The sequence below is a fragment of the Echeneis naucrates genome, chromosome 11, assembly GCF_900963305.1.
Source record: "Echeneis naucrates chromosome 11, fEcheNa1.1, whole genome shotgun sequence".
In the NCBI taxonomy this organism is placed as follows: domain Eukaryota; kingdom Metazoa; phylum Chordata; class Actinopteri; order Carangiformes; family Echeneidae; genus Echeneis; species Echeneis naucrates.
This window is the reverse complement of record NC_042521.1, coordinates 7,348,155-7,375,713: the sequence shown is the minus strand read 5'-3', so window position 1 is coordinate 7,375,713 and position 27,559 is coordinate 7,348,155. Positions and strand designations below refer to the sequence as shown.

Below are 27,559 nucleotides of genomic sequence, written 5' to 3'. Positions count from 1 at the left end.
ATATAGGGCCTTTGTTGTTGACGGTAACAACACATGCACCCACTTATAACCTCACAGCTACTGCTTGGAGCTAAAAAATGGAAAAAGTGTTTTTTGTCATGCCTGTGGCACCTTTAACTTCCCACCACTTAAGCTTCCCTCGGTTGCTGTTACTGTGATTGGTCGGCACAGAAAATATCTATAAAATCAGAAAATGCATTCTGTGTTGTATATTTAAGAAATATCCCATTTCACGTTATCTTTGTTAATTTTAAATTTCACATATTGCGGCTCGAAGTCTAATTATGTCAAAGGGAGGTTTAACTTCATTACGCTCAACCAAACCTGGATACTCTTCCTTTATCAGGATGAGATAACTGAATTGTGTCTGTATCTGATAGCAGAAACTATAGATAGCAGAAAGTGATATACTATTGTATCTGTGAAAGCGCAATTTATTCAAACTAAATGAGCAAGTCATTTGGACCTTCCCAGCCGAAGAACAAAAGGAAAGTAAAAAAGCAAAGTGGACAGGGACACATTACCTCTGTCAGGGAGGTCATTTAGAAATAGAGTACTGAGTAGCCTTCTTTCTGCCCCTGACTCTTCTTCTCTCTCCATTTCTTTGCTCTGCGCCCCTGACTGTGAAACTCCATGAAGAGTGATGGATGTTGATGGAGACACGTAGAGTAGTGATTATGGATCATAGCAGAGTATCAAAGAAGGACTTACACAGACAGATGGAAACTGAGAAATAGAGGGATGACTGCCGGCTCACTGTTACTGGTGGCACAACCGATTTTTGAAAATGAAGCTCTTGTGCCACTGAGTGGTGAAACATTTAACTACAGCAGCCAAGGACAGCCAAGGAATGCACAATAACATTCAGATTACATGTCAAACTAAACAGAAAAACCTTTAGCTATGTTGTACTCTCTTCTAAAACTATCTATCTATCTATATGAATAGAGGACAGTCACTCTTAGCTGTGTGGGGTAAAACAAAGCATTGCAAGTCAGATTATTACAGTAATAAATGTTGTGTAGAAGAATTGGATTGTTATTGAAAAACTGAATCACATGATTCTAAATTGTTTATAGGTGATGTGATGTCATTTCAAGGGATCACATGCTTTGCTTTGGCAGACTTAAACTCCAAAGCTCTTAAATATATGTTAAAATCATTTTTGCCTCCAAAATGTGGATGATAATAATAACAATAGCAATAACAATGATGTAAGAGGAAATGGAAATCGTTAAAGTAAAAATTTTATGTCAAAATAACACTTGAGTAAATATACTTGAGTTAAATTCCAGCACTGCATTAGATATCCTGGAATAAACACAACCATTAGAACAACAAGTGCCATCAACAAATAACTTTTCATGAATAAAAGTAAGAAGAGAAGGAGAATACAAATTCCCTGAGTGGGTGCTTCAGAGTTCAGCTGCCCTGAGAGAAGAAAGCACAGCCACCTTTCGTCTCTAACTGGGACTGAGGAACGATTAGATGAAATTGCCTGAGGATCTGCCTTCTCTCTGGATCACAAGGGACCAGCAATTCTGCAATTTAGCTAATGAATGACACTCGGGCTTCCTGAGGGAAGGGAACCAGTGTGGGATAAGCTGAAGCCTTTTAATCACTTGTGACAGGTAAATGGACATGAAATGTATCAGGGGAAAGTTCTACCCTTCACATGGTTATATATTCCAAATGGTGCCTCTTTTCCTTTACATTTCTCTCTTCAGTTCGTGATCTGGACACGCTCCTTCACCTGGAGGTGCACAATCCCAGAAAAGGTGCTTTATTACTTTGGGAATGGTTCCCTTTTTTGTCAAGCAGTCATTTTCAATACAGTTTCATTCTATTTATGGATTCAATTATTAAATGAAAATAAAATGCATGAGAATTTTGGCTACACAATAAATGATGACACCTACATCTTATTAATGAATGAACAGTAAAGTACTGATGCATGTGGAAGCAGGATTTCACTGTTTTACTGGTTCCTGCTATTATTTGGCGTGAAGCTGTTTTAATTCATATAGAGGTGAATCCACTGATTCTCTAACTAGGGGTCAGAACCCCTCAAGAAATTCAGGTTCAGGTTTTTTCAGTTTTCTTGCGTTCCCTAGACTGCACTCTGTCCTTCTCTGCCTGCCTGCCTCTCATTCATCTCTCCTGCCTTGTTTTCCCATCAACAGATTCACCGCCCTGCCATTCACCACCTGCCTACCTCTCATTCGTCTTACAGCCTTCACCTTTACCTGTATTACCACGATTCCCTTTACAATAAATCCAGCTGAGCTCAACTTGCTCACCTGAGTCGGCAACTCTGCTCCTGGGTCCACTAAACAGTCATTACTTATAGTGCAGAGGAGCTGTGAGATGATGAATGAAGTATGAAGAGAGGAAAAACAAAGTTCTGCTACACAAAACTGTATTCATCTTTTAGACTATGGCTTTAGTGAGAAATATTGCCACTCCTAAAGCAAAGACATCAAGGCACAGTGTGTGCGTGTGTGTGTGTGTATTGGGAGGTACATTTCCGCATTTATGTCAAACTGCAAAGACAGGTGGCTCTTGGCCGATACATCTAATAATATCCACCAGCAGATTTATGGATTTATGAAGTGATGTTCGGCTGGGAAAGCTGCCCACAGAGCACTATCAGAATGGCAGTGTTCACAGCTATTGTATATATTTCACAGACAGTGTCCTGATGGCTGAGTGATTGGGGTTAAAGGAGTAACTGGGACAAAATGTAGACCAACTTCAACCCAGAAGACACTTCACCCTATATGTGGCAATGGCAGTAGGTCAGGGAATGACGCTTTGCTATGTGTAATGTCAAATGAGGAAACACAGAGAGCGTTATTAATACTGAGGTCAGAGCCACTGGACTGAGTACACACAAGGCAGGCGACCTTGTTCAGCACAAGAATGATTTACGATGCAAGTAAAGTAGGCTGGATGTCGTTTAGAGACAAAAGGTAACCAGTTAAATGTCACTGTGAGCAAATGGAGGTGAATGGCTGTTTAAATGCATACATTTCAAATGTCAATCCCCCCCCGCCAAAAAAAAAACAACAAAAGAACTAAAATAACAACAAAAAAATCACTTAAGCAGTGAGTCTGTCTTAGTTTTCTGTGCTGAGGTTACATGAGAAATTGATATTAGCGGTTAAATTACTTTACCCCCAGGGCACGCTGACAAGGTTATCGTTCCTGCTCACTGTTTTACACGTCACCTCTGCAAAATTCTTACATGTGGAATATGTAATGCAGTGCTTTTCTAACCTGTACTTTTAATGAATACAAATGCAGGAAATACTTCTGCACATTTTTATGAGGGAAATCTGTCATCTCTGCAGAGAAGCTACAGCCCACATACTAAATTCTGTCTGTGTGGTTGGGCCTGTCGGCTTGAAGGGATGTTTGGTGTAGAAACAAAAAGGGAAACGAAAACTGTGGGAAGCACATCCGTAAAATAAACAGCACACCTCCTCGCCTTGGTGTGGGAAGCCCACTCACAACACCAAGCTTGATATGCTTTGATTAACAGTGTAACCATCTCTTTAATGCTGTGAATAATTCATTACACACTAATGACATCCACTATGTGATTTTATATACTTCATTGCTTATTCAAGACTATACTTGCAGCTTAGGATTTGAAATCTATCATCTTTTATTCGTTTATTTATTTATATTTTCAGGACAAACTGAAAAATGTATGATCCATTTAAACACACAGTTGAAATAAGACCTACAGACAGACCCAGGCTCACTTTTGTTCTGTTTTTGTGTGACAAAACACACATCATCCTCAGTAGCCAGCCGTGATCGTATAGTGGTTAGTACTCTGCGTTGTGGCCGCAGCAACCCCGGTTCGAATCCGGGTCACGGCAGCTCATTTTGGGAGACATGCAAACAGCAGTGTGGTCCACAATTTCCCTGCTGCACACTAAAAAGCGGACGGACAGACAGCCGGGGATCAACAGCGCCCCCAAAATCAAAAAAATGCTCAGAGGGGGGAACCTGAAAACACCCTGTGCAGCCAACATACAGGCTTTCACTACTGAGGGGCAAATGAAGAAGGGGAAGTAAAATGTTGCTGTTTCAGTCAAAAGAGCATCATGTTGGTTTTTACACACTGAGCCTCAGTGCGCCACACTGACAGACTCATTTATCTGCAAGAGCAACTAAAAGCATGAAGCCATAAAACAGTCGGATCTCAGGTCAGTTCGGCAGGTTGTCCATCATCCTCTCAGGGCAGGTAGACAGCCGTGATCGTATAGTGGTTAGTACTCTGCGTTGTGGCCGCAGCAACCCCGGTTCGAATCCGGGTCACGGCAGGCTGCTTTTAATGGGACTTTAACTGTAGAGTCAAGATAAATATCGATCCATCAAGTGACAACTGCCCACATGTGAGTCCAAGACTGTCATTATACAGACAGGAACCGGTCCACAGGGACCGAAGAGCCTATCTGGGCTCCTCAGCACTGAGGCAGGGATGAAAGGTGAAATTTTGAAGTATCCACTGACAACATTTCCCTCGATTTTACTTTTCTTTCCCTTTCATGACCTGGATGGTTGAGAAATTTCAAACTCAGAATCCAAACTTTAACTTCTAACTAAAAACTTGTTCTGACAAAAGGAAATATGTTACAATATAAACATGAAAAATGAACGAAGAGAGCCACATAACCACAAATGTATAGAGCCAGTGACAGAGCTGTCAGGCCATTTTCACATCCTGACTGCAGAGTACTTATTTTCCCCTTTTGATTTATTTAATCAGTCTCTGTTTTGAACTTGGGCACGTCAACAATGAAGCATGTGGCTGATTTCAGCATTATTTGGTTAAGTAGCATATTTTGTTCATGTGGATTGTGATTTTCTGACTAATCATATTTTAGTAAACGCTCAGTGACAATCATTATGTGATTTGCTCATATTTTTGATTCAAAGTTGTGTTAATCAAATTGCACAAAGCTTCCTACCTTATTCTCCTGGAGCCCAAATGGACATCAACATTCACGGTCTTTCTCGGCGACGTCGAGTCTCGCGTTACTTCGCCTCCAAATCCCGTCCAAAAAAAAAAAAAAAAACCCCAACCAGGAAGTGAATGGCGGAAATGTAGATCCACCTCACGCTTTCAGTTCACATTTTTTTTTGTTTTTTTTTTAGTCAGACCTGTTTTTCGGCTGAATGGAGAGGCTGGGGCAGTAGGCAGCTGATGTTTCCGCGTAAAAGCTGAAAGCTGGATAAATAATGTCTGTCAGAGACGGTGAAGTGCAGCCGAGGTCCTCTGACTGACAGCCTGCAGGATTAAAACACCGGTATGTCGCTCACGTCCACCTCCAGCAGATCATCCGACCTATCAGAGACAAATAAGTGTTACAGGTCTGACAACGCAGAAGCTGTAATGGATGAGTGAAATGCTGCAGGCTTTTTAGAGACTAGCCTTGGATAAGTGTGTATGGACAAGCTGACAGCAAGTGTCTCAGAGTTTAAGTAACTTCACGTGCTTTTTAACCGTCTCGAGACTTTCTGCTGTTGTTCGAATGGTTCGTCTCAACAATCACATCGCGGGCGTTTAATTCAGGGAAATGAATAGTGACTCTGGTAGATACATCCAACGGCGGAGACAGCCCTATAAATCCATGTCTATCTCATGTTTCTGTCAGTGTCAGGCCTATAAGCTGCATGACCAGATGTGAGGCCCTCCTGTCATTTCATCTTCTTTAGCCAGCATCATCGAGCAATGAGCGAGCCAGAGCAGCAACCATTTTCATGTCATAGTATAAAATGTTGATTCTTATGCCTGCTGACTGTCCAAACCCAGGCCAAGAAATGGATAGGGGTGTGATTTGAGCATTATAATTTTCTTAAACAACACACTGAGAAGTAGTAGTCATGTTAAATGCCATTTAAGCATCATTCTCCACACTGATCTTCCATCTGTGGCTCCTCACTCCCCGCAGACATATGGCCCTGCCCTTTAGCTAGCCGGCATAGACGATCACAAAGCGACCACAAAGCGAGCATCATGTTTATGAAGACATCCTTCACCTCCGTGATCATAGGAGTGTTTATCGTGTACGTGCTCCACACCTGCTGGGTGATGTATGGGATAGTGTACACCAAACCCTGCGACAACCCCAAAGGTGACAACTGCATCACACCTTTTCTGGCAGGGAACCCAAAACTGCAGGTCAGTCATGTGGATGGATGGATCCAGTTTGAATGGCAGTGGTTTTAGATAATAACCTAATAATATTTGTAATTTTTCTGTCTGTGTTTCCTAGTTGAGTATCTACACTGCAGTGCAGTCCAATGGAGATGGAGGGCATACCCTGATCCACAAAGAGAAGAATTTTGATGTTAATAGCAAGTTTGAGAGGTTGGTGGAGGCCACATGTATTAATATTGTAAGACTAATGTTGCGTCTATTCCTGTTGCCTGTACACGTTAGCATGCAGTTGATTTTAAATGATGGTCTAACGCACGCACAGGCATAATACAGATTCCAAGATGCAGTATATCCATATAGATTTTATGGTTATGCTGTTATTTTGACTATTTTGCACTAGTCTTTATAACAACTGTCCATCAAAGACAATCTGTTATATACTAATTTATGAAATTATTTTACTTTAAATGAAAAGATCTTGGATCTACACTAAAGTCATCTCTCTTTTTCCTCCAGGGTAATCAATGTCTCCCTCCCTAAGAAGACTCGGAACAATGGAACTTTATATGCACTAATATTTGTCCATCAAGATGGCGTCACGCCTTGGGAGGATCCGCGACAGGTCCACTTGGTGGCTAAACTCACCACATACATGGTCCCTAAACCGCCTGAAATCTCTTTGATATCTGGCGAGGATCAAACACAGGTATGTTCATGCTAATCAGGTTTTCTGAACAAAGGACATGGGTGTGGGTGGCACCTCATTTGACAAAGGTTAAGATTACAGTTTAAAAAAAAAAAAGAAAGAATAAACTGAAGAATTACAAATCTGAACTTGTTTAGAGAGTATTTTTTTGTATTCTTTCCATAATACAGGCTCAGAAAGAAGAAACTCAGAAAAAGAAACATGGCAATGGTAACTCTGCAGCAGGAGGTGGAGGCTCGTCCACGACAGATCACCCAGTTTCCCACTGGCGTACCCGCCTGACACTCAACATTGTCAGCGACCACTTCCTGTTTGACAGAGAATACCTGCCGAGTGATGTCCACAGATACCTCAGAGTGTAAGACCACACACAAGCACACGCTCTCAAACAATGACAAAGGACATTTCTTTTAAAACTACGGGGATCTTTAAACACTGATCACAGTCGTAAATTGTGGGTTTGATGAAAAGTGATTTTACTGGGGTTTAATTTCTTCTCTTAATGGATTATACAGACTACAAAGACATATGAGGACATCTTGTTTTTCTGTGTTTCAGATTCCAAAATGGTAAAAAGAGGATATATCTACCTCTACTGTTTGTTGATGAGCTCAGCAACCGGGTGAAGGACCTTGTTGTAAGTTTTAAGTTTATTTTAATTATTAATGATGATTATCAATAATAATATTTATGTAATACACTGCAACAGTCTGTCTGGTAAATAGCTAAAGATACATTTTTGCTTGTTTTGTTCAATTTAAAAGGCAAAGCCTATTTTGTAACCGCTCGATTCAAAGGTTATGTTATTACGTTTTGATCCACAGCCTGTATTTGTTTTTGCCATTCTCAGCCACAAACTGCTTCCTGCCTCAGAATAATATGGTGTTCTCGATTGACTGTTCTGAGTCTGTTCACCTCTGTGTTCAGGAGATCAACAGTACCTCCACAGAGCTCCCTTTGACCATCTCTTACGACTCCATCTCTCTGGGGCGGCTGCGCTTCTGGATCCACATGCAGGACGCTGTTTACTCTCTGCAGCAGTTTGGTATATTGCTCTCTCTGACACCTACAACCACACACATACACAAACATAGTTATGTACATGTATCTTAGACCCTTAACTACCATGCATTTCTGTCTCTACTGGACATCCCCACATTTGCTGCAGGCTTCACAGAGAAGGATGCTGACGAGATTAAAGGGATCTTTGTAGATACGAACCTATACTTCCTGGCTCTGACCTTCTTTGTGGCCGCTTTCCATGTAAGTATGACGTCACAGTGCTACACCATGTTACACCAGTATGGAATAAAAGAGAACAGTGAAGAGCAGGTTAGTTTAAAAAATATTTTTGAAGCGTATTCATTTGGTCTTATTTTAACCTCTTGACATAATATAACATAAATAATATCCCTGATTTTCTCCAAGTGGAACTTTCCAGTCAACATAAAATCTATGTGACCGGCCAAATACAGATTCTTACTGGCCGAAGCACTAGAATTGCATAATATTGGTTTCCTCACTGCACTGTCACCACTCTTCACTTCATATCTACATGTAACATAAGCATAAAAACACATTGAACAAAATGCATGTTTTGAATCCTCATTAATAAAATAATGAGAAACGTGAACTGTTTATTGCTTTTTCAGCTTCTCTTTGACTTCCTGGCCTTCAAGAACGACATCAGCTTCTGGAAACAGAAGAAAAGCATGGTGGGAATGTCAAGCAAAGCAGGTAGATGGAGGTTTTTTTTTTGGGGCGGGGGGGGTGGTCTGCCACCACAATGATAAAAAACAAAAACAAGAATATGGGATAGGGAATAAATTGCAAACAGAAAGCTTTTTAAAGTGGCGTAAAACAATTGAAAATACACAAAATCAGACACTGTATAATACTAATCAATGAATCAGGGCTGCTCGGCAGCCAAATGTTGCACCCAGAATCCTTTTATCCACTAAATCAGCAGCAGAGAAAGGAAACTAGCGTAGAACTACTGACAGCTAATGGGAACAATTAGCCCTCTGCAAAATGTTGTGACCCAATACATTTTTGACAGCTGTGTATTTAAGAGCAGTCTCTTGTGCTGGAACTATATTTATCCACAGGGCTGGTTTTGTGAGAAACTTGACTTGTGGATTTTGTGTTGTCTTTTCAGTGCTGTGGCGATGTTTCAGCACCATAGTGATTTTCCTCTACTTGCTTGATGAACAGACCAGCCTGCTTGTCCTTGTACCTGCTGGGATCGGCACTATCATTGAAGTGAGCTCATATATGCATATACTGAAAACACACACTCATAAATCTAAATATTCATAATTACACTCTGACATTTACATCCATTCATCTTTAATACACTACAAAAAACATGTGTAATGACCCTGACAAGACTATTTATTTGTATGATAGAATTCATTTATTGTTCTCAGCTATTAGACTAATTCAACAGCTACATTATATTAACATGGTTATTATGGGCTCTTCTCTTAAATAATACTTAGTGATTACTTGAATTCATATCATATACATTGGATTTACTTATTTTTGTAGGTGTGGAAAGTGAAGAAGGCATTTAAGATTCAGGTTTCCTGGAAAGGAACCAAGCCAACATTCCTGGTAGGTGTTTCCAGTGCCGTTTTCTCCTCTGATTATGAGGACTATCAGAGTGCTAATCCTAACCCTTTTATAATAAACAACAGGAAACAGTGATTATTATCTTAAATGGAAATGGTTCTAATATAAAGACAGAGAGTGTTATTGTCTATTTTAAGATTTTAAATGTGAGTCGTTAAAATCCATATTTCAGTGTTGTTCTTTTTTCCCATGTAAAACAGTTTGGGAAATTAGATGAGTCAGAGAGGAGAACAGAAGAGTACGATACGCTGGTAAGACACAGTAGACTGAATATATGACAATGAATAATCATAATACACACATGAGCAAATCATCACATACCTTGTGTTTCTCTGTAGGCAATGAAATATCTGTCATATCTCTTGTACCCACTGTGCATTGGAGGGGCAGTATATGCTCTAATATTTCTGCGTTACAAGAGGTAGGTGTGTGTGTACATAAAAAGCACGATCATGTGGTAATTATACCACTTTCCAACTACTGCTTGTCTTAATTGTCTCTCTCACTCTGTCCATCATAGCTGGTACTCATGGTTGATTAACAGTTTAGTGAATGGTAAGAAAATGTCCTTTTAATGAATCCATTAGTTCTCTTGTTTGCAGCTTTACGCTATTTGATTATAAAGAAATGTTAATTAGCATGTTCTGCGACTTTGCAGGTGTATATGCCTTTGGATTCCTCTTCATGCTTCCCCAACTGTTTGTCAACTATAAGGTCAGTTTCACAGATTCTCAATTACAGTTCATTCATTTTTACAAAGGACGAATAGATTAATTAAATATATATTCAAGACAGAGTCACATTATTTCAAGGCAAGTCAAAATGGTGACACTAAATCACACAAAAAAATGCTAAGGCTAATCAAATGTGTCGTTCAGATGTATCCTCTAATTCTGAGAAACAAAACAGACTTTGAAGTATCTTGTTCTTCCCTGCTCTTTATTGAACAGCTGAAATCTGTGGCCCACCTGCCCTGGAAAGCCTTTATGTACAAGGTGAGAGCAGGAATTGATTTGGTCAGCCATTCAGTTAAATGACTGATCACGTGATTTTGTTCCTTTTCAGTGTGTTTGGTTATTGATTACAAGTATGACCTAATTACTTGCAGAGATGCGGATTATACAATATTTTGACTGTACTACATAATAAATACATATCAGTGATGAAAGATTTTTTTTTTTAATTGAATATCAATTGATCATTAACAGGCCTTCAATACCTTCATCGATGATGTGTTTGCCTTCATCATCACCATGCCAACATCTCATAGACTGGCGTGTTTCAGGGATGATGTCGTGTTTCTCATTTACCTCTACCAGAGATGGTACATAGACACAAACACACTACTAAAAATTTCAAAAGTTGGTTGCAAAATATTAGCAACAAAGTTCCAGTCTAAAGTCTCTGCTTCTGTTTCCCTTCTCAGGCTCTACCCCGTGGACAAGACAAGAGTAAATGAATATGGGGTTTCTTATGATGAAACGCCCAAGGGAAAGACTCACAAGGACTAGAGGGGAAAGACAGCTTATTGGCTTCCATGACTGGTACCTGCAGGTTTTGTCTTCTGTCCACTGGTCTCCACTGATCTTATCTGGCATCAGCTGAGCTGGGTTACTGGTACAGATATAGAAGGATAAAATTTTTCTGGTCAGTTCATTGTAAATGGTCCGGGTGCCTCAACATCCTTCCAGTTTATGACTTTTTCACCCCGTCCCACAGTGCAAAGCATTCAAAGGTAAAGTCAGCAATAAGCTCAGTATATAGCTCTTTTGAAACTGAAGCAACAAAATGTTTGTGATTGATGTGAATGGGTGCCACACTGCTCAAGACCTGAGTCAACAGCAGGCCAGACACTGTTCAATTCATATATGAAATAGTACCATGATGACTATAGTAACTTTACTATAGCAGACATTGAGCCTTCTTGGTCCTATGCTATGCTTGTAATGTTTTTTTTTTTTTTAAACACATCATGTCTCAACTCACAACACCAGCCACATTTCTTATGGGTTAATGTGTCTTGAGAACCACGGTAGATATTGTGTTTTCAGAATTCTAATTGCCATGTCAAAAAGGGATGATTTTAATTTTAAATTATCATATGTGGAAGAATTCCAGTTAAGAGTACATTTTCAGAGAGCTTTGTGCGTCAAAACAACACAATTAAACTGCACATTTTACCTGCCAGTTTGAGTGGAAAGAAAACTCTCATATCAAAACAACTTCAAGGAGCTCAAATACTGTGCTTTGACAAATGTATACCAATTCTTTCCTTTCTTCAAGTACTCACATGTTATTTTCCAATAAGGGCCAAGTCTGATACTCCACAATAATCTGTTCACCACTTTGAATTATAACTGGAAGTTGAAGTGAATGTAAAAATGGAAACAGATGAGTTTTTTTTTTTAATATTGCTCACTGTAAAAGACTGTTAATAATATGCTGCTGAGAAAGCATTCCCAAATGATCAAACTTTTGAATAGATCCAGTAGGAGATTTCAGTCCATTGCCATGGAGATAGAAATGGGGATAAATTACCTGAATTTTGCAGAATCTGCCAAGCTGAACTGTTTGTCTCTTGCTCTGTGAATTAATACACCATAACACAGGAAAGTACCACCGAAAGTTATACTGTTCCTTACATACATCTGAGTTTTGTAGTTTTACCTTCAGAAGTATTTTTATTTTTTTTTTTTTTTTTTTTTTTTTCATATCAGGGCTAAGGAAATCCGTTTGTGCCAAATGTGAGAGTGATGGTTTGGGCTGTTTGTGACCTCTAAATGTTCACCTTTAATGGGACCCTCAATTTATGTTTAGAAATTGACATTGAAAATGGGTATAGTAAATGGTAAGACTTGTGGAAAGTATTACTACATCTGAATTTACAGTCATATTTTGCTTTTTCTGCCATAGTTCTGTACAGCCTAATGGTTTTACCTGTTGTGATTTATGTTCTTGATTGCAATTAAATAAAATTGACTGACTGAAAATGTGAATTGCAACTGATTCAAAACCTCTGGGCATGTTTTGTTCTTCATGTTGCAGAGACAACATTTTGGCATACATGGTAGGCCTACTTTCATCAATAGGCTTAATAAAGTGCTCTGTACTACAAACTGCTACATAGTCCTCAATTTAAAAAACATTTTTCCAAAGGAAAGGGATTTTGCAATCATCATTTACACATAAATCATTGATTTATGAACACGTTTTATAATTTTTGGACGTTTTGGCGGATACAATTTTGTGTTTTTGACACAAAATACAAGCTCATAGATCATGGTGTGCGTCAATTTATATCAAACATATTCATTTGACAGAAAGCCTATCGTGTTTGAAGAAGGCGCTCAAGACTGAACGCCCATTTTAAAATCGAGCCTGCGTGCGTCGTCACTGTGTGCGTGCTGACGTCATCGCCACGCAGCCCTGACGTACAGTATATATCCGCAGCTCGGCCCTGCCCCCCTTCCTTTTCCGCTGCAGGAAGTCATCGTGCCTAAAGGTGCTCGGTTCTTCACCCGAAGCTAAGGCCCACAATCCGGCGACTAGCACCGTGAGATTTAGGCATCCGACCCCACAGACGTAAAAACACCCATCCACCATGGCATCCGTGTCCGAGCTCGCCTGCATTTACTCCGCTCTGATCCTCCACGACGACGAAGTCACCGTCACCGTAAGTGTCCCGGTTCACCGCTCAGCAGGCGGCTTCTTATGCTGCCGGTAAAACCCCTGAATAAATCTGATGTAGTAAAACATTTTAACCCCCCCGCCCCCACTCCTACCGGGGATAGGGTTTATGTTTAAAGCTGAAAGAAACGCGTTTAAGTGGACTGATCCTGTTTACCGGCCAAAATGGCGCCATACATGCTAACAACTGTGGAGCACGTTTTTGTATCACAGCAGTGCGTCTTTGTTTGACACGCGTGTTTTGAGCATACAACATGTGGCCCACATGTACTAAATGTCTTAAACATAGTTATAAAGTATGAGATTACATGATGCCCGTCACTCTGAGCCGTACTATCTCATACTAAGCCGGTGATACTGAGGCTGTCAGGTTAAATGTCTGTGTGTGTCTGCTGCTGTCATCACAGGCTGATAGATGTGGATGCTGCACAACATCATGGACACAACAACTGCTCCTTAGAAATGAAGGCAGGCAGCATGTTTCAGTAATGAGAAGTCAGGGATATTTCCGTCATCAGTTAACTTGTCTGAAAGTCTTGCAGTGTGAAGTTTTCTGGCAATTGTCAGAAACTCACCAAGACAAAAAAGTGGCCAATCGAAACGAGATACCTGAATATTCTATAGGGCTGCAAAATCATAAAATGTAATTTCCACAACTAGAGGACAATTGAAATAGATAGTTACCTGACAGACCAAGCAGTAACAAATAATTAAAATCTTTTTCAGGTGCACGTGAATTGAAATTGATTATTTGGCTGAAATATTGTACTGTTGTGTGTAGATAGTTGTTGATGGTTGACTTTGGATCGTTGTGTTCTGTCTGCAGGAGGACAAGCTGAATGCCCTGATCAAGGCTGCTGGAGTCATTGTGGAGCCTTTCTGGCCAAGTCTGTTTGCCAAGGTGAGGCATGGACATAATTCAGCAGTAATTTAACACATCATGATGGTTGAGACAGTTTGAAGATTAAAACATACAGAGTTTAAACCTTCAAGGTTTTGTAGTAGCTGATGGGGTCAATTTTAGGCTTATTCAAACTTAAACAAAATTAAATATTGTAAGTAAAGGTCCCTAAAGGTTTAGCAGTGGAGGTCACTGTAGTTTAAGTAGGTATGCCCTAATAATGTAATGGCTCCATGCTGTGCCTCCTACATGGTTCCCCTGGTTACAATCTCAAACTTCTCTTGCAGGAAGGTATTAATTTGGCTTTCACGTTTTAGGAATTTGATTTGGTATTTTGGTACATAACAAAGAATCAAAGGTGTAGTGAACCAAATAATGAGCGGGGAAACTAAAATCCCTGAACAGAAAATGATGTTTTAGTACATGCATAAGACGGATTTACGTTTAAAAATGAAGCTGGTTCTGGTGGTGTGTACAGATTTGATAGAAATGTTTTGCAACATCTATAGTATAACGACGCTGTGAGGTTTTGGATGTTCCATGGATAAAATTTCTACTGTGTAGAATCACTGAAAATGATCTAAGTCTCAGCATAACCCACAAAAACAAGTGCTAGGAATTATGCAACGCTGACCTGTGGATGTTGTTGTAGGCTCTGTCCAGCATTGACATCGGCAGTCTGATCTGCAACGTTGGAGCCGGAGGTGGTGCTCCTGCCGGAGCCCCAGCTGCCGGAGCTGCTGCTGGTGGTGGTGATGCCCCAGGTAACCGAGCCTGTTGATATTTAAAGTTAAATTTTCCAGGAACATCCTAAATACTCTGCTCTATTAGTGGCACATGTTCAGACTGATTAGTCTGAAATGACTGACAGCTTACACTTTGTTAACCATTACCCACCTGCTTGCCCCTGCAGCCAAGGAGGAGGAGAAGAAAGAGGAGAAGAAGGAAGAGTCCGAGGAGTCCGATGATGACATGGGCTTCGGTCTCTTTGACTAAAAAGCTGTTTTTTTAACAAAACACAATAAAAAAAAAAAAAAAAAAGTTCACTGGCTTGTCTCAATGATTTTTTTGAAAAAAAAAACAAAACAACAAAACACTGACTTAAGTACATAAAATTTTTGAGATGTGGATGAATCGGCTGAATTTTAGACTGAATGGTAAGAAAGAAGCATGAACAGAAAATTGTGCCAAAATTAAAAATCACAGCGGTCACTGAGCTCTTATGATAAAACAGGCAGAGAATTGGTGCCGACCCAGAGTAACACTGTGTAAAGTTAGTGAAGACACTATCAACTCTCCTCACTCATTTTGTGTTTGGGTAATTTTTTTTCCTCCCCACATTAGTATCTGACGGTAAAATCTATAACTGATAATTGATAAAGCTGAGTTTGATGGAAAAGACTGAAATACCAAATTAACTTATCTTTGGTGTTTATAAGCAGTTTATCATTTAAAATAATCAAAAGTAAGACGAAGTGGTTGGTGGGAACTTTCTTTCTCTGCTTCACCTCGGTTATATTAAAAATGAGCACTTTAACCATTTTTTGAATGATTTGTCAGTTTAGCTTTTTAACTACTGACCATGAAGCGAAGAGGTGACACTTTTAGTCAAAATGAGCCGAAACAACACGTTTGTTTCCGAAAACAGCCGGAAGTAACGTTAGCATTAGCATGAGCTAACAGTGGCCGCCTGTTTGCTGTCATTAGCCATAAACGCTGATTCATCGGGTCAACATAAAGACACAAATACTGACAGGAGTTAAAGAACAGAAATAGTTTGACCAAAGTTCAGCTTTATACCTTGTGTGTCCACCCTTTATCACCAGTTTCCGTAGTGTAGTGGTTATCACGTTCGCCTCACACGCGAAAGGTCCCCGGTTCGAAACCGGGCGGAAACATCGTTTTTTTTTTTATTTTTTTTTTTTTTTTTCTCCCCCCGCTTTTCTAGAAAACAATTTAATATGCAGCTTTATGGAGTCAGTTCTGTCAAAATATATACAAGAAATTTACCCTGAGAAGCAAAATGAGAGTCCCGACAGGTAAAACTTTAAAGTTACAGTCCGTCTAAAACAAGTTGATATCGTTCTGATTTTCTCTGGCAGGCCTTAGTTTTATGTTTAATACTATAACCAGAGATCAGGCAGAAATAAAAGGTTACTGTTGAGTTTTGTCTGCCAAGAAATAAATAAATATGTGACCGAGCAAATGAAATTTGAAAAGTCCATTTAGGAGCTTTTACAGCATCTGAATGTTCCTCTGCAGCTGTTTGGACGTAGGAAAAGTTTTTAGTTGTGATTAAAGTTGGTCAGTAGCCCTGAAGGTGTTTTGTTCTGTATTAATAAACATCACATATCATAGCAGCATTTGTAAATGTAGCCTGGCTGTGAAGTCTTTGCTTCTTCTAACAGCAGGTCATGTCGACCAAAAGCAAAATCTCAAAACAAATCTGTTCGGCCAAACTGAAGAATAATCTAACACTAAACAATAGTTGAATAATTGAGAATGAGACTTAGATGCTTTACCTGGATCCACAGCAGGAGGTAGAGAAGAGACAAATGACATCTTCATTCAGTTCCAGTGGCTTCAGTGTGTTCAGACACTATTACAATGTATTCATTTACCTGTGAGCTACAACAGAGGTTAAAAAGTTGAAGGGTCTTTTCTTTCTGAAGAAATATGCATGAAAAGCTTAAGTTACACTGAATTGTAAGTCTGTCTCATCTTTACAGAGGATATAAAAGGGGAAAGAAACAGATGGAGAGAAGAAAAATCCCCACAATTCTTATTGATAATTTTTTATTTGCTTGGTTTAGCAACTGTACATGTGGCTCCTTCCTGAGAATCCTGCTCACCTCGGGGGAGAGGAGACGCTGGAAAGGAGCGGGAATCAGAGAGGAAGGTGAGGACGAGAGAGCATGGGAAACTGAGGGAGAAGGGGAAGAAATGCAGAGTGGCAGACTGGAGTAAAAGAGGGAATAAAGGTATAAATAACTCCATTAGAGGAGGTAGAAAGATAGATTGATGGAGGAGAGGTAAAGAGAAAATCATGTTGGATGTTTACAGTTTTTGAGAACTATTTCAATGCAAAAAAAAAAAAAAAAAAAAAAAAAAAAGTACAGCCAACAGAGTGATTACTTCAAAGTCCGTGAAAAATGAATTCCTGGATCAAATTAAATGAAGAAAATTTGACAAATGTGGCTTAACTGAGTGAATAGTTATGTGATAAAAGCAAACAAAAACATAATTACTGCAACAACACATTTAGCTCCAATACACGATGTGTACGACAAAGTGACCAATCTTAATTTTACATTGACTTCCTGCTCACAAGAATAAGCTAATATCAAGAGCATGATAATCATTAATTTTTGTCAATTGCAGTTCATTTTGGCACATGGTGACTTGCAGGATAATAATACAGTATTAGCACCACCGTGATAACTTAAGATGACCCTTAATCCGCCTCTCCATCTCCTCATTTTCCCCTTCAGTGTCTCCACCCCCTTATTTACCAACAACCGTGCCTCAGAAATATGTTAAAAATATAACTTCTTTGTATATTTACTATGTAGTAAACTTAAAAAGTGGCCCGTGGCAGCTTTTTTTTTTTAAATGTTTTTTTTTCCATAAAAAGACATTTAGTTTGTTCTTCAAAATTAAGCTTTCATAGTTCATCGTCATGCCATGTCTTGATGCCTGAGATACAGTGATCGAGGGAGGAAGATGTGGAAAAAAGAGATGAAATTCTGACATATATGAGCAGCTCTACTGTTAATCTGTCATTTTTGCTCACACGACTTTCAAGAGGAAGGTTGAAGCCTGACAGACATACTGTGAGTGCCGAGGCTGAAAGCAGTAGTAACAATAATAATAATAATAATAATAACAATAATAATAATTAATAATGATATAAAAGCATGTTTAAACAACACCTTTATGAAATCATCTTCATTGACCTCCTCATTCTGGCTCTTCAGTTCCAGTTGTTACATCCTGCGTACGTGGAGTTTGTTAGTCTTGTGTTTGTGTGCCAAGTTATGAGGCATCCATTACCCAAAATATCCATGCGGTCTTACATACGAGCCTCTGAAATCTCTGTTCAATTCAATTTCTTCAAAGATTAAAAAGCGGTGACAGCTGATTTTTGAGGATATGTGATGGGAGAGAAGAGCGTTTCTCTGGATACAAAAGCAAAGTAATGCAACAAAAGTACAAAACAACACAATATTGACCGGAACGACAGTTGCCAGAGAGAAAAGGAAGCAATGAGTGTTTGAAGGAGGAGAAGAAGTTGATTGTTTCAGTCATGTCTGCTGTCCATCAGTCAAATTTCTGAATCCATCACTGATATCTCACTAAATGTTCTTTTCCACTGCGGTCTGTCTCCATAGCAACAGAGTCTTCTGGCACTGCCACAAACCACCTACAGGCTTGATGGGATCCTGGACTAATGCGGACGAGTCTGAGTGATCATCTTGAGCCGTGACTGGTCGATGACATCCAGCAGGTTCTTAGCATCGACTGCGAGAGCATGAGCTGCCATCAGCATTTGTTTCTTGTAGTCCTTTTGTAAACTGCATAGAGAAGAGAAAACAATGCTAAGAAACTCTAACACAATTAATGAATAGAGCACAGACACTGTATTTGTACCCACCTTGTCATGACATACTGTTGGGCCAGCTTCATCTTTGCTATTAACTCTGCCAGGTCTGAATTCAACAACTTCTGAGCCATCTCAATCTGTCGAAATGCAATCAGATAAAGAGCCTCTGTGTCACCTCAACGAACAATGGAAGTGGTGATGAAATAAGAACACGACCTATTGATAACTCACAAAGTTGTGGGATGGAAAGAGGAATTTTAAAATGATGGAATCACAAGAAGTGATAATGTATCTTCCCCTTCACACTGTCTCACTGCAAATTTCTTGACTTCTAAAATTGCCATGGTTCAGTAATTGGGGGTTTTGCAGCCATGCATAAAGGGATAGCTAAACTGTAGCACATGACCTTGTCAGCTGTAAGACACAGTTCAAATGTTTTGTCTCACTTTTCTATTTGTAACTATGTTTGGCACTGGAAGTCACAGGGGGGTATTTTCCATGCAAAGTTTGATATGACAACACAAGTCTATAAAGAGATGTGTAAAAGCAGCATCCTAAGCATAAAAATGTGTGTGCTTACCTCTCTGTGTGTGCTGGCTGGCAGCACAGGAATCGTCTCATCAACTGTTGCGAGCAGAGTCCTCAAAGCCAGACCCACCTCCTACCACACACATATTTTTGTGTCAGTTTTTGTTAACATGTACTTTGAAAGAGAATGTGTTCGATTGCATCTTGTGCCCCATTACTTATAATTAGGAGAAACTGAACTACAATCATGTTTCAGTCAAGGCAACTCTGTGAAGCTGATGGTTGTCAGTCATACCAGATTTCATTCCAGATTGAGTGAATCAGAATCGTACCTTGACCATGGGGACGTACTCCTCTGGCGCTGCAGGCTGAATCCTGTTGGACATCTCGATCACAGCTTTAACCAGTCCTGTCACATTCTCATACACTTTGTCGTTGGAACGATCCAAGTTGGCGGTGGGAGGTGGGCTAATCTCCTGAGGCTGTAACTGGACCAGGAGAGAGGTGTGATTGTTTTTTTGGTTAACAAAATATAATGCACACAAATTTTATATACTATCTATTTCGAAGGAAAATTTGGATATTTAAATGAGAGCAGAATAAAATGTGTTGCTGCTCGTGTCCTCATAATTGTACAGTTACACAGATACAACACTGGGTGGCAGCATCTGAATACACAAAAACTAGAGGCACAAAGAAGACAACACTATCAATCACATAAAACCTTTCAGATCTCATAGTGACCTCTGAATATTACCATCTACATGCATTTCTACCATCCACATACTAAACACCTTGACTTTGCTACTATGACACAAGTGTGTAGGTTGTTAGTACAAAGTTGTCTAAAACCAGTTAGCAACAGTAAATAACAGTGACAGTGACACTGACACAGTAAATTCCTCTAAAATGGAAGACAGAGTGTCTTAGAGTCAGTCTACAGCACATCTACCAACTGTACCAATATTAGCTTCGTTTTCTTCACCAGAAATATTTAACATCTTTTTCAGAAAATATTTTACTTTCAACAGATTGTTGACATCACCCAAACATAACCAGGGGTTCATTAGTAAGTAAATGGTGGCACCAGTAACAGTCCATTAGGAGGAGGTGAGTTACACAAACAGTGATTTCTTTTCTGTTTGTCTCTTCCTGCCTCATAATGATATTTGATTCTGTCTCTGGTGAAGAAAAATAAATCTGCTTGATGATATCTATTGCTAACTCTACACTGTTAACAGACACACACAGATCATCTTACCCTCCACGGCTATGGGGAGGTTGAAGAGAGGAGAGGGAGGTGGGGACAAGTGGGTGGAGGGGAGTTTGACAAGGATGAAGGTGAAGGTGGGTATGCAAAAATGTCAAAAGTATTTGATACATTGGATTGGTGAATGCAGAATGAAAATGAGGAGGGTATGCAATCAGGACAAGACAGTGGATGTTAGAGGAAACACAGGATGGAGGGATGTCCACAGCAGAGGGGGAGAAGAAATAAAAGGGGAGAGAAGAGGAACAGCACATTAGGCCAAAGCGAACCACAGGCAAGGCATGACATAGCACAGCACACCACCCATCAGAAGTCCAATCAAAACTATACACCACAGTGGGAATGTCCAAACCAAGGATGCTAAATTAACAGAATCATGCTTTCCATGATGGAAGAGGCTTAATAAGAGCAAAGCTTTTGTTTGCAAAAGTGATATTAACAAGCTACATTGCATTATTTTGAAACTGTCCCTACTTGCACTTCTGCACACGTTCATGTGCATATATACCTTGACCCCCTCATTGTAGCTGTCCACGGGGCAGAGACTAGCCAGGTTGCTGAGGTGACCAGGAGCTCCGGGGCGAGGCGGCTTCTTAGGAGGAGCTACGTGTTCTGGAGAAAAGGAGGATACTCGTATTATTGGTATGGAGTTGTCTAAACATGTTAGTAGGATGCATATTCACAAGTACTGAATTCAGCATGTTGTGGTGCAGAGTACACAAGTTAATATGGCTCTGAAGTAAACTAAACATACTTGTACTTGAACTTTACAAATTTCTCTCTACAATTCTACAGTACTCTACAGTACTTCTCTAATTCTAATTCTCTGCAGTACTTTTACTTGATTTGGTCAAATATTAAATAAAACTAAAAACAGCATTTTACTGGATTGCAGAACAGTGTGTTATTACTGCTTTTTGTGAATTACAGACTCTTTATTTGCTCAAATACAGCTGGTATGGAGGAGAACAGTATGATGGTTTTCTGACCTGGCTTCCCGACAGGTTGGTAGATGTGCTGGCTTCCACCCTTTGCATAGACAGAACACATGACAAATCAGTACTGGGCAACTTTTCATGTATTATGTAAAACGTTAGGGGGGGGGGGGAAGAAATCTGGGAAATTCTTTAAAACATAGCTTTCAAAATTTTATCTAAAGGTTATTTTTGTTTTAGTCAGCAGTGATTTTTCTTGCTGAATTTAAAGAAACCACAACCGCAGTTTCTGATGAGAAGCCCCCCTCCAGTAAAGGCATCAGTCATCTGATCAGGATGAAACTGAGAACTTGCCGTAGCTTAAGGATATTATAACCCTGGTTTGAAGTAAGATGGGACTGTGTAGTTCTTCTAGGTTTAAAGTTCCTATGAGCCTGTGGTCATGTGGTTGGTCTGTAGGCAGTGCCCTCCCTGGCACACAGACAGAAACACTTTCCCTCCTTCTCTCAACGTCTGCATTTCCTCCCTCCGTCTGTCTGTGAGAAAGCTTCTCTCTGCCTCTGTCTGGCCCCTTTCCTTTCAATCTTCTTCATCTTCCATGCAGTTCAACAGTACAATTCATGAATGAATTTACTTAAAATAAAGTATCAACAAAATGTTCACATTTGTGGTGAACATTGTCTGTGACTGACCGGTGCTTGTACTGTGCCGTCCTCTCTGTCGATGCTTCCTCTGCTGTTTCTGGACTCAGCCTTCTGCAAAGAATAGACAGACAACATTAATGGAGAAAATTCAATTCCAATACACAACAATGTATTTCAGCTTCTGTGAAATTTACTCCAGGTAGGTTTCGAGGTTGTTATAGTTTAGAAAACAATAACTACAACAAAATTAAGTAACTAACAAATCTTTGTTTCTGAACTATTAAATTATTAAGACTCCAGTAAAATGAGCAAAATGCATTAAAAACCAAACACAGCCAGTAAATGTTTTACCAGCCACCAGTCTGTGCAAAACATCTAATGCACTGGCACTCTCTTTAACTAACCTCCTCCACCGCCCCCAAAAAACACAAAACAGTTCAACAGATAAATGTGCAATTTAACCTGAGAAATTATTTTTCAGACTTTATGCTCTAAGAGTTACTATGACCTTGAGTCATGTCAACTTTTGTCTACTTTATATAAAAACGTCATCAATCAGCACCATCATCATCAAGCCATGAACAAAGAGCAGCAGATAAGCACAACACCACTGAAACACAGTTACTGTCATGACTGCAGCCTTTTCACACATTAACCTCCAGCAGAAAGCACCAACATTGCAAAACCTCTCCCCCTCCCTCTTTGCCTCTCTGTCAGTACCGTTTTGGTGAAGCACGCCTTGAAGAGATGCATCCTGGGAGAACAGTGCCTGAAGAAGATGGGAGGAGGAACACAGAGAGTGGAGGCCATCGAAAGAAGGCGGAGATAGGGATGGAAATAATGAGAGAAAAAGAGAGATGGAGGCAAAAGGCAAACTCAAGACATGGAGGAAAAGAGCAACAGAGAGATCAGAGGGGCAAAAGAAGCAGAGAAACTCAAGCAGGCGTCTGCAGTTACTGAATGAAATGAACAGAGAAAGTCAGAAAAACTGAGTCGAAAAAGAAGGGAGAGGGAGAAAAGACTCAGGAAGAAAGAGAGAAAGTTTTTCCAGAGGAGGAAAAGCTCTACTGAGCCACAGAGACAAAATCCTGGAGAGGAAAGATCCAACTGCTTCACTCTCTTCTGTTTCTCCCTCCCACTCTTTCCATCTCTCTGCATCTCCCTCTCTCTGATGGGTGACTCCTTGCTCGTTCCTCCCTCTCCATCAAGCTTGCCAATCCCACTTCCTTTCTCCCTCCTTCTGTCCTCCACTTTCATTCCTCCTCGCAAAATTTCATCTCTTCCTTTTAAGACATTACTTTCCTTCTCTCACTTTGTACTCCTGTTTATCCTCCTTTCATTTGACACCAAATTTACTTGCACATTAGACCAGCAGAAATTTCCTCCTCTATTTCTTGTGCCTGATAATAATTCAACGCACTGTGCATTAGTTAAAGTCTATTATGCTTCATCCAACATCCCTCATTTCTCTCAAGCCTGAAAGTCCTACTTGTCTCATTCCTTCCTGACAGTAGATTTTGAGGGAAACTAATATGAAGCAAAAGCATTCATGCTGATTAGTGAGAGCACACACACAGCATAAACAGCTTCTTCTTGACCTTGAAGCTCATTGACATTTAGAGTGTGTCCAAAAATTATTTAATCATGTAAAAATTACAACTACACTTAAGATTGAAATGAAAGTAAAAAAAAAGACTTCCTTGCTAAAAGATTGAGACGGGAACGGACACAAATCCTTTGACTGGAAACACTGGGCTATGTTCTACAGCTGTATTCACAAACCAAACTGCCTCATAAAATAGCCAGCTAACAGTGGTTTAATCAGATGAGGGTCATATCTGATTGTGAGCGATAGTTTGTGCTTGGGCTATTTTCAGAAGCTCGGACGTCGTATTACATAGTTCATGTAAATACTGACTTCTGTTGCTTATGCGAAAGGACTTGTGGTCTTAAAATGGTGGTGGATCAAGGAGAATGGGAAGAAATCCCAGAGCAATGGTTGTCATCAGTTCCTATTAGAGGTATCAAGTGAGAGGACTGTGGTTGATAATGAGTCTTGTTAATAATGTGATATTCCATTAGTTCCTGTGAGGGATGTCACCTCTTGTGGCTCACTTTGGCATGAATCTGAAGTCTAAGGGTTTGATGAGTCACTGAATAATCTGTGCCATTTTGTATCCTCTTAAAAAAAAAAAAAAAAAAGTGACTATAGCTCCCCAATACGTGTGGCTATTTCATTTTTTCCTCCTTTTATCTGTCAACTCTGCTCCTGGCTCAAAATGAAAACTCCATCAAGGCAAGAGGAAAAGCAATCTGACCTGAAAAGAGAAGAAAAACAGGCAGTGATTTGGCTCCTACTGGAGATATTTCAGTGCCTTATGTGATAAATCAAGCAAAACTGAGCCAATATAAAAACTTGAAAAAAATATATCCTTCAGCTCATCTGGCAACTATGATACACACAGAGAGGCTTCACTGAGTGGAAAAAGTTCAGACCAAACCAACAGTTCACGTCCACATTTAACTATTTATTGTTTTTGTTGATTCATCTGCCAAGTCATGACAACTACACTTTGACACTTTTCAACATCCCGTGGATTCCATTATTGTTATGTGAACTAAAAATATGATTTTCGTCATTAATTCCAGATTAAAATTTTTGATAATTTAAGTTGTCTGGGAATAGTTTTATGTTTGCTTTCTATGTAGCATTGTTACTTACACATGCAGTTGTAAATGTAATCCTAAATGAAAATGCAAATGTCCAGAACTGTAGGAATGTAGGAATGTCACAAACGATACAAAAAGCAGTGATTCCCCACTTGGCATAAAATGTATACCTCCTCATTTCATTGCCAGATGCTTTAGAAATGTGTACTGTTGTTTTTCTACACACAGGGCCCTCGGGACTGAGAGCCGAGACATCCACACTTAGCTGCCTATCCTACCAAATACAATTAAAAACAACTATTCCATCAGCTGCCATCTTTAAACTGTAGAATAATCATAAACAACAGCAGGAGTTTTCTGTCATTAATTTATACAGAGCTACATTCATTTCTTAGTTGCTGTGCCAATAAAACTTCACTTTTTTGAGCTCCCGGCAGGTGGGGCTATACTCACTTGCTCACCTAACAACAATTATCCTAATCTGACCAGTGCTGACAGAAATCAGTGAATATATTTGATGAAACAAGAACATCAACACATCCTCTCTCTTTGGCTCCTCATTTAGCACACATGGTATATTAGCAGCCTCCAACACAAAAACAAGCAATCCACTGATAAACAAGCAACTACTGATTCATCAAATTGACAATATAATACATTGACTGGCCACAATCATTTCAATCACACCCACACCAAGAAATACCATGAGCTTCACGTTTAAGGGAAAATTTTCCTCGCTCATATGAATGAATTGTAAAGATCTGATTGCCTTTAAATATTTTTGTGTTTCTATATACACTTGAGCATTACCATGAAACTTTCCTCCTGCTCCAGCCACCGCTGATCATCCTCCATCTGCTGCTGCTGCATCATCAGCCTCTCCTCCATCATAGCCTGACCAATGCATCCACCATCCTGTAGAAAACATGGCTGCTTACATTGGCATTCGTGACACTTATCTTTAAAATGCAGTCATGTTACATAATACATTTAGATAATTTTCCATGTTTTTAAACAGGTGCACAAACAGGTGAAGGTTAGCAACATGACTTGTTCCCTGATTCATTTTTTTTGGTTGACAAATGATTGACGAAACAGTAGCACCATGTAGGAGCTTGATCTTAAAAGGTAGATGCTAATAAAAATTATTTCTGGCATCAGGTAGCCAAATATTTTCCCTAGTGCTGTTACTTTGTCCCCCTATACAGAGCACTGTTCACTTGAAGTGTCAGCAATTAAATATCATTAGATATATATTATATTAAACTATTGTTTATGAAATCAATTCCTGTCAGCTGAATTAAACACGTTTAATGTTTCCATCATCTTTAATATACATTCAGATGTGAGGCAATAACTGTAGTTGTCATTTTAGTGGCTCTATTTTCTGTGTGTCATTGGAAGTTGCAGAATTGCACCATGGAGCTTCAATATCAGAGGTAAAGTATGATTCCACTGAGTGTCGCTGAAAATATGAAAACATGCGCTCTAACCCCTTCACAGGGAAATATAATGAATGAGTGCGTATACCTCCATGTTCGGGCTCCACAGTGCAGTGTGCTCAGGTCTGTGCTGATTCCAGGAATCAGCGGGATAGCTGCCTCCTACTCCTCCTACACCACCATGGGCTGATGGCTGGAAGGGGACAAACACAGGAAGGGAGAGCACAGAAAATAAATCATGTAACAAACAAACACTGCAGCGCTCTCTCTCTCTTACACACTTAGTCTTTCTTGGCATTTTTACTGACACAGTTGATTTCCATCTCTTAAAACATAGCAGTAGATGTCTGAAGAGGGATAGAGGAAAAAAAAAGACCTCTTCACTGATCTCTCTCTGACTTATATTTCCCTCGAGACTCCATCAAAGTCCCTAGTTTTCCCTGTCTGGATAGCTTTAGTAGTCTATGTCTACTATACTTGTATAATAATATGAATAATAATACTTATAGTACATACTAAGCCATGATTTGGCATGGGACATCAAAGAATCGTGTGAGTCCTTCAGGTTAAGGCCAGTGTGTTATTCATGTTACCCTAACATATAGATGTTATTCTGACGTGAAATATGATTATGTTTGACTGACACAGAGGTTAAAATGATGCATTCCATATAAGGTCAGGTGTGAGAGAGCAGCCTATTGCCATAAAAGCTGACAAACAGCTTTGATTTGTGTGTGTGTGTGTGTGTGTGTGTGGCTTTTAGCACTACAGGAAATGCCTGCTGTCGGCTCAGTTTATGAGGAGAGGATAAAGTGCACTGAAGGTCTCTCATTTTTCGTCCTTTACATTTGTCTTTCTGACTCCTGACATGCTTCCTGTCTTCCAACACTCTGTCTTAATGTTACTCAGACTCAGATTTTAGTTTACTGGATTGGCTATTATTGTCAGCGTTAACCTGGAAATTTCAGAGCCCAAGATCAAGTTTCAGTTAACAGTATGATTTATAGAGGACACAAGGATAAAAATTTATTGAGTTGTTTTTTTCTTTGTGATTTAGGCATTTTTCTTTAAAATGGCACAGGAAATGACAGACTTTCCTGCACTTTTTTTTTTTTTTTTTTTTTAAATAAACTAATAACGCCCTTAATAATTTTTCTTTTCTTATTAAGCATCTATGTGTGTGCGTGTCTGTGCATGCTTACTGGAAAGTGGTTGTGTTGGGGGCTGGAGAAGAAGCCCTCACTGGAGCGGGGACTAGGATAACCTGGTCTACTGGGCTGCAGACACAAATGTGATAACAGTTTGTAGGTGTTAACTAAAATTGTTAAAATGAACATGACAGTGGGCAAAGCAGGTGAACT

General features: G+C 39.6%; 3 protein-coding genes and 3 non-coding genes across 9 annotated transcripts in view; 5 read left to right on the top strand and 1 right to left on the bottom strand.

The window, feature by feature from the left end:
* The first annotated feature begins 1,646 nt into the window (after positions 1–1,646).
* clptm1l (CLPTM1 like) lies at positions 1,647–12,531 on the top strand. Of its 2 annotated transcripts, none has more exons than XM_029514084.1 (18): positions 1,647–1,661; positions 6,047–6,199; positions 6,294–6,388; positions 6,695–6,884; positions 7,061–7,242; positions 7,443–7,521; positions 7,812–7,929; positions 8,053–8,147; positions 8,537–8,621; positions 9,043–9,146; positions 9,435–9,500; positions 9,719–9,769; positions 9,857–9,939; positions 10,039–10,073; positions 10,177–10,232; positions 10,469–10,513; positions 10,727–10,842; positions 10,945–12,531. In XM_029514084.1, exons 1-18 carry the CDS (start codon positions 1,647–1,649, stop codon positions 11,027–11,029), a joined length of 1,653 nt encoding a protein of 550 aa, XP_029369944.1. In that variant the 3' UTR covers positions 11,030–12,531. The 2 variants fall into 2 exon arrangements, with proteins under 2 accessions (XP_029369944.1, XP_029369943.1); XM_029514083.1 differs by lacking the exon at positions 1,647–1,661 and adding an exon at positions 5,119–5,324 and having other exon boundaries at positions 5,970–6,199; positions 7,055–7,242.
* trnah-gug (transfer RNA histidin (anticodon GUG)) lies at positions 3,819–3,890 on the top strand. The gene has a single exon. It is a non-coding gene; the product is annotated as a tRNA-His (tRNA).
* trnah-gug (transfer RNA histidin (anticodon GUG)) lies at positions 4,266–4,337 on the top strand. Its single transcript has one exon. It is a non-coding gene; the product is annotated as a tRNA-His (tRNA).
* A 443-nt stretch (positions 12,532–12,974) lies between the features above and the next one.
* Positions 12,975–15,152, top strand: rplp1 (ribosomal protein lateral stalk subunit P1). 2 transcript variants are annotated; one of them, XM_029514343.1, is made up of 4 exons: positions 12,975–13,191; positions 14,032–14,106; positions 14,759–14,870; positions 15,020–15,152. In XM_029514343.1, the coding sequence occupies exons 1-4, from the start codon at positions 13,120–13,122 to the stop codon at positions 15,100–15,102; spliced, it is 342 nt and encodes a 113-aa protein (XP_029370203.1). In that variant the 5' UTR covers positions 12,975–13,119; the 3' UTR covers positions 15,103–15,152. The 2 variants fall into 2 exon arrangements, with proteins under 2 accessions (XP_029370203.1, XP_029370204.1); XM_029514344.1 differs by having other exon boundaries at positions 14,759–14,882; positions 15,020–15,147.
* A 779-nt stretch (positions 15,153–15,931) lies between these two features.
* On the top strand, positions 15,932–16,004 carry trnav-cac (transfer RNA valine (anticodon CAC)). Its single transcript has one exon. It is a non-coding gene; the product is annotated as a tRNA-Val (tRNA).
* A 1,627-nt stretch (positions 16,005–17,631) lies between these two features.
* The window catches only part of ptk2aa (protein tyrosine kinase 2aa), a 34,624-nt gene continuing 24,696 nt past the window's right edge, over positions 17,632–27,559 (bottom strand). Inside the window, exons 26-36 of one of the 2 annotated variants that reach the window (XM_029514251.1) lie at positions 27,401–27,475; positions 26,287–26,391; positions 25,567–25,671; positions 22,135–22,197; positions 21,497–21,536; positions 21,016–21,119; positions 20,499–20,507; positions 19,570–19,725; positions 19,290–19,370; positions 18,761–18,846; positions 17,632–18,680 (exon numbers count right to left, since the gene is read on the bottom strand). In XM_029514251.1, the coding sequence (XP_029370111.1) occupies positions 18,554–18,680; positions 18,761–18,846; positions 19,290–19,370; positions 19,570–19,725; positions 20,499–20,507; positions 21,016–21,119; positions 21,497–21,536; positions 22,135–22,197; positions 25,567–25,671; positions 26,287–26,391; positions 27,401–27,475 (951 nt within the window). In that variant the 3' untranslated portion in view covers positions 17,632–18,553. The remainder of the gene's footprint in view (positions 18,681–18,760; positions 18,847–19,289; positions 19,371–19,569; positions 19,726–20,498; positions 20,508–21,015; positions 21,120–21,496; positions 21,537–22,134; positions 22,198–25,566; positions 25,672–26,286; positions 26,392–27,400; positions 27,476–27,559) is intronic. The other variant, XM_029514250.1, reaches the window with a different exon arrangement.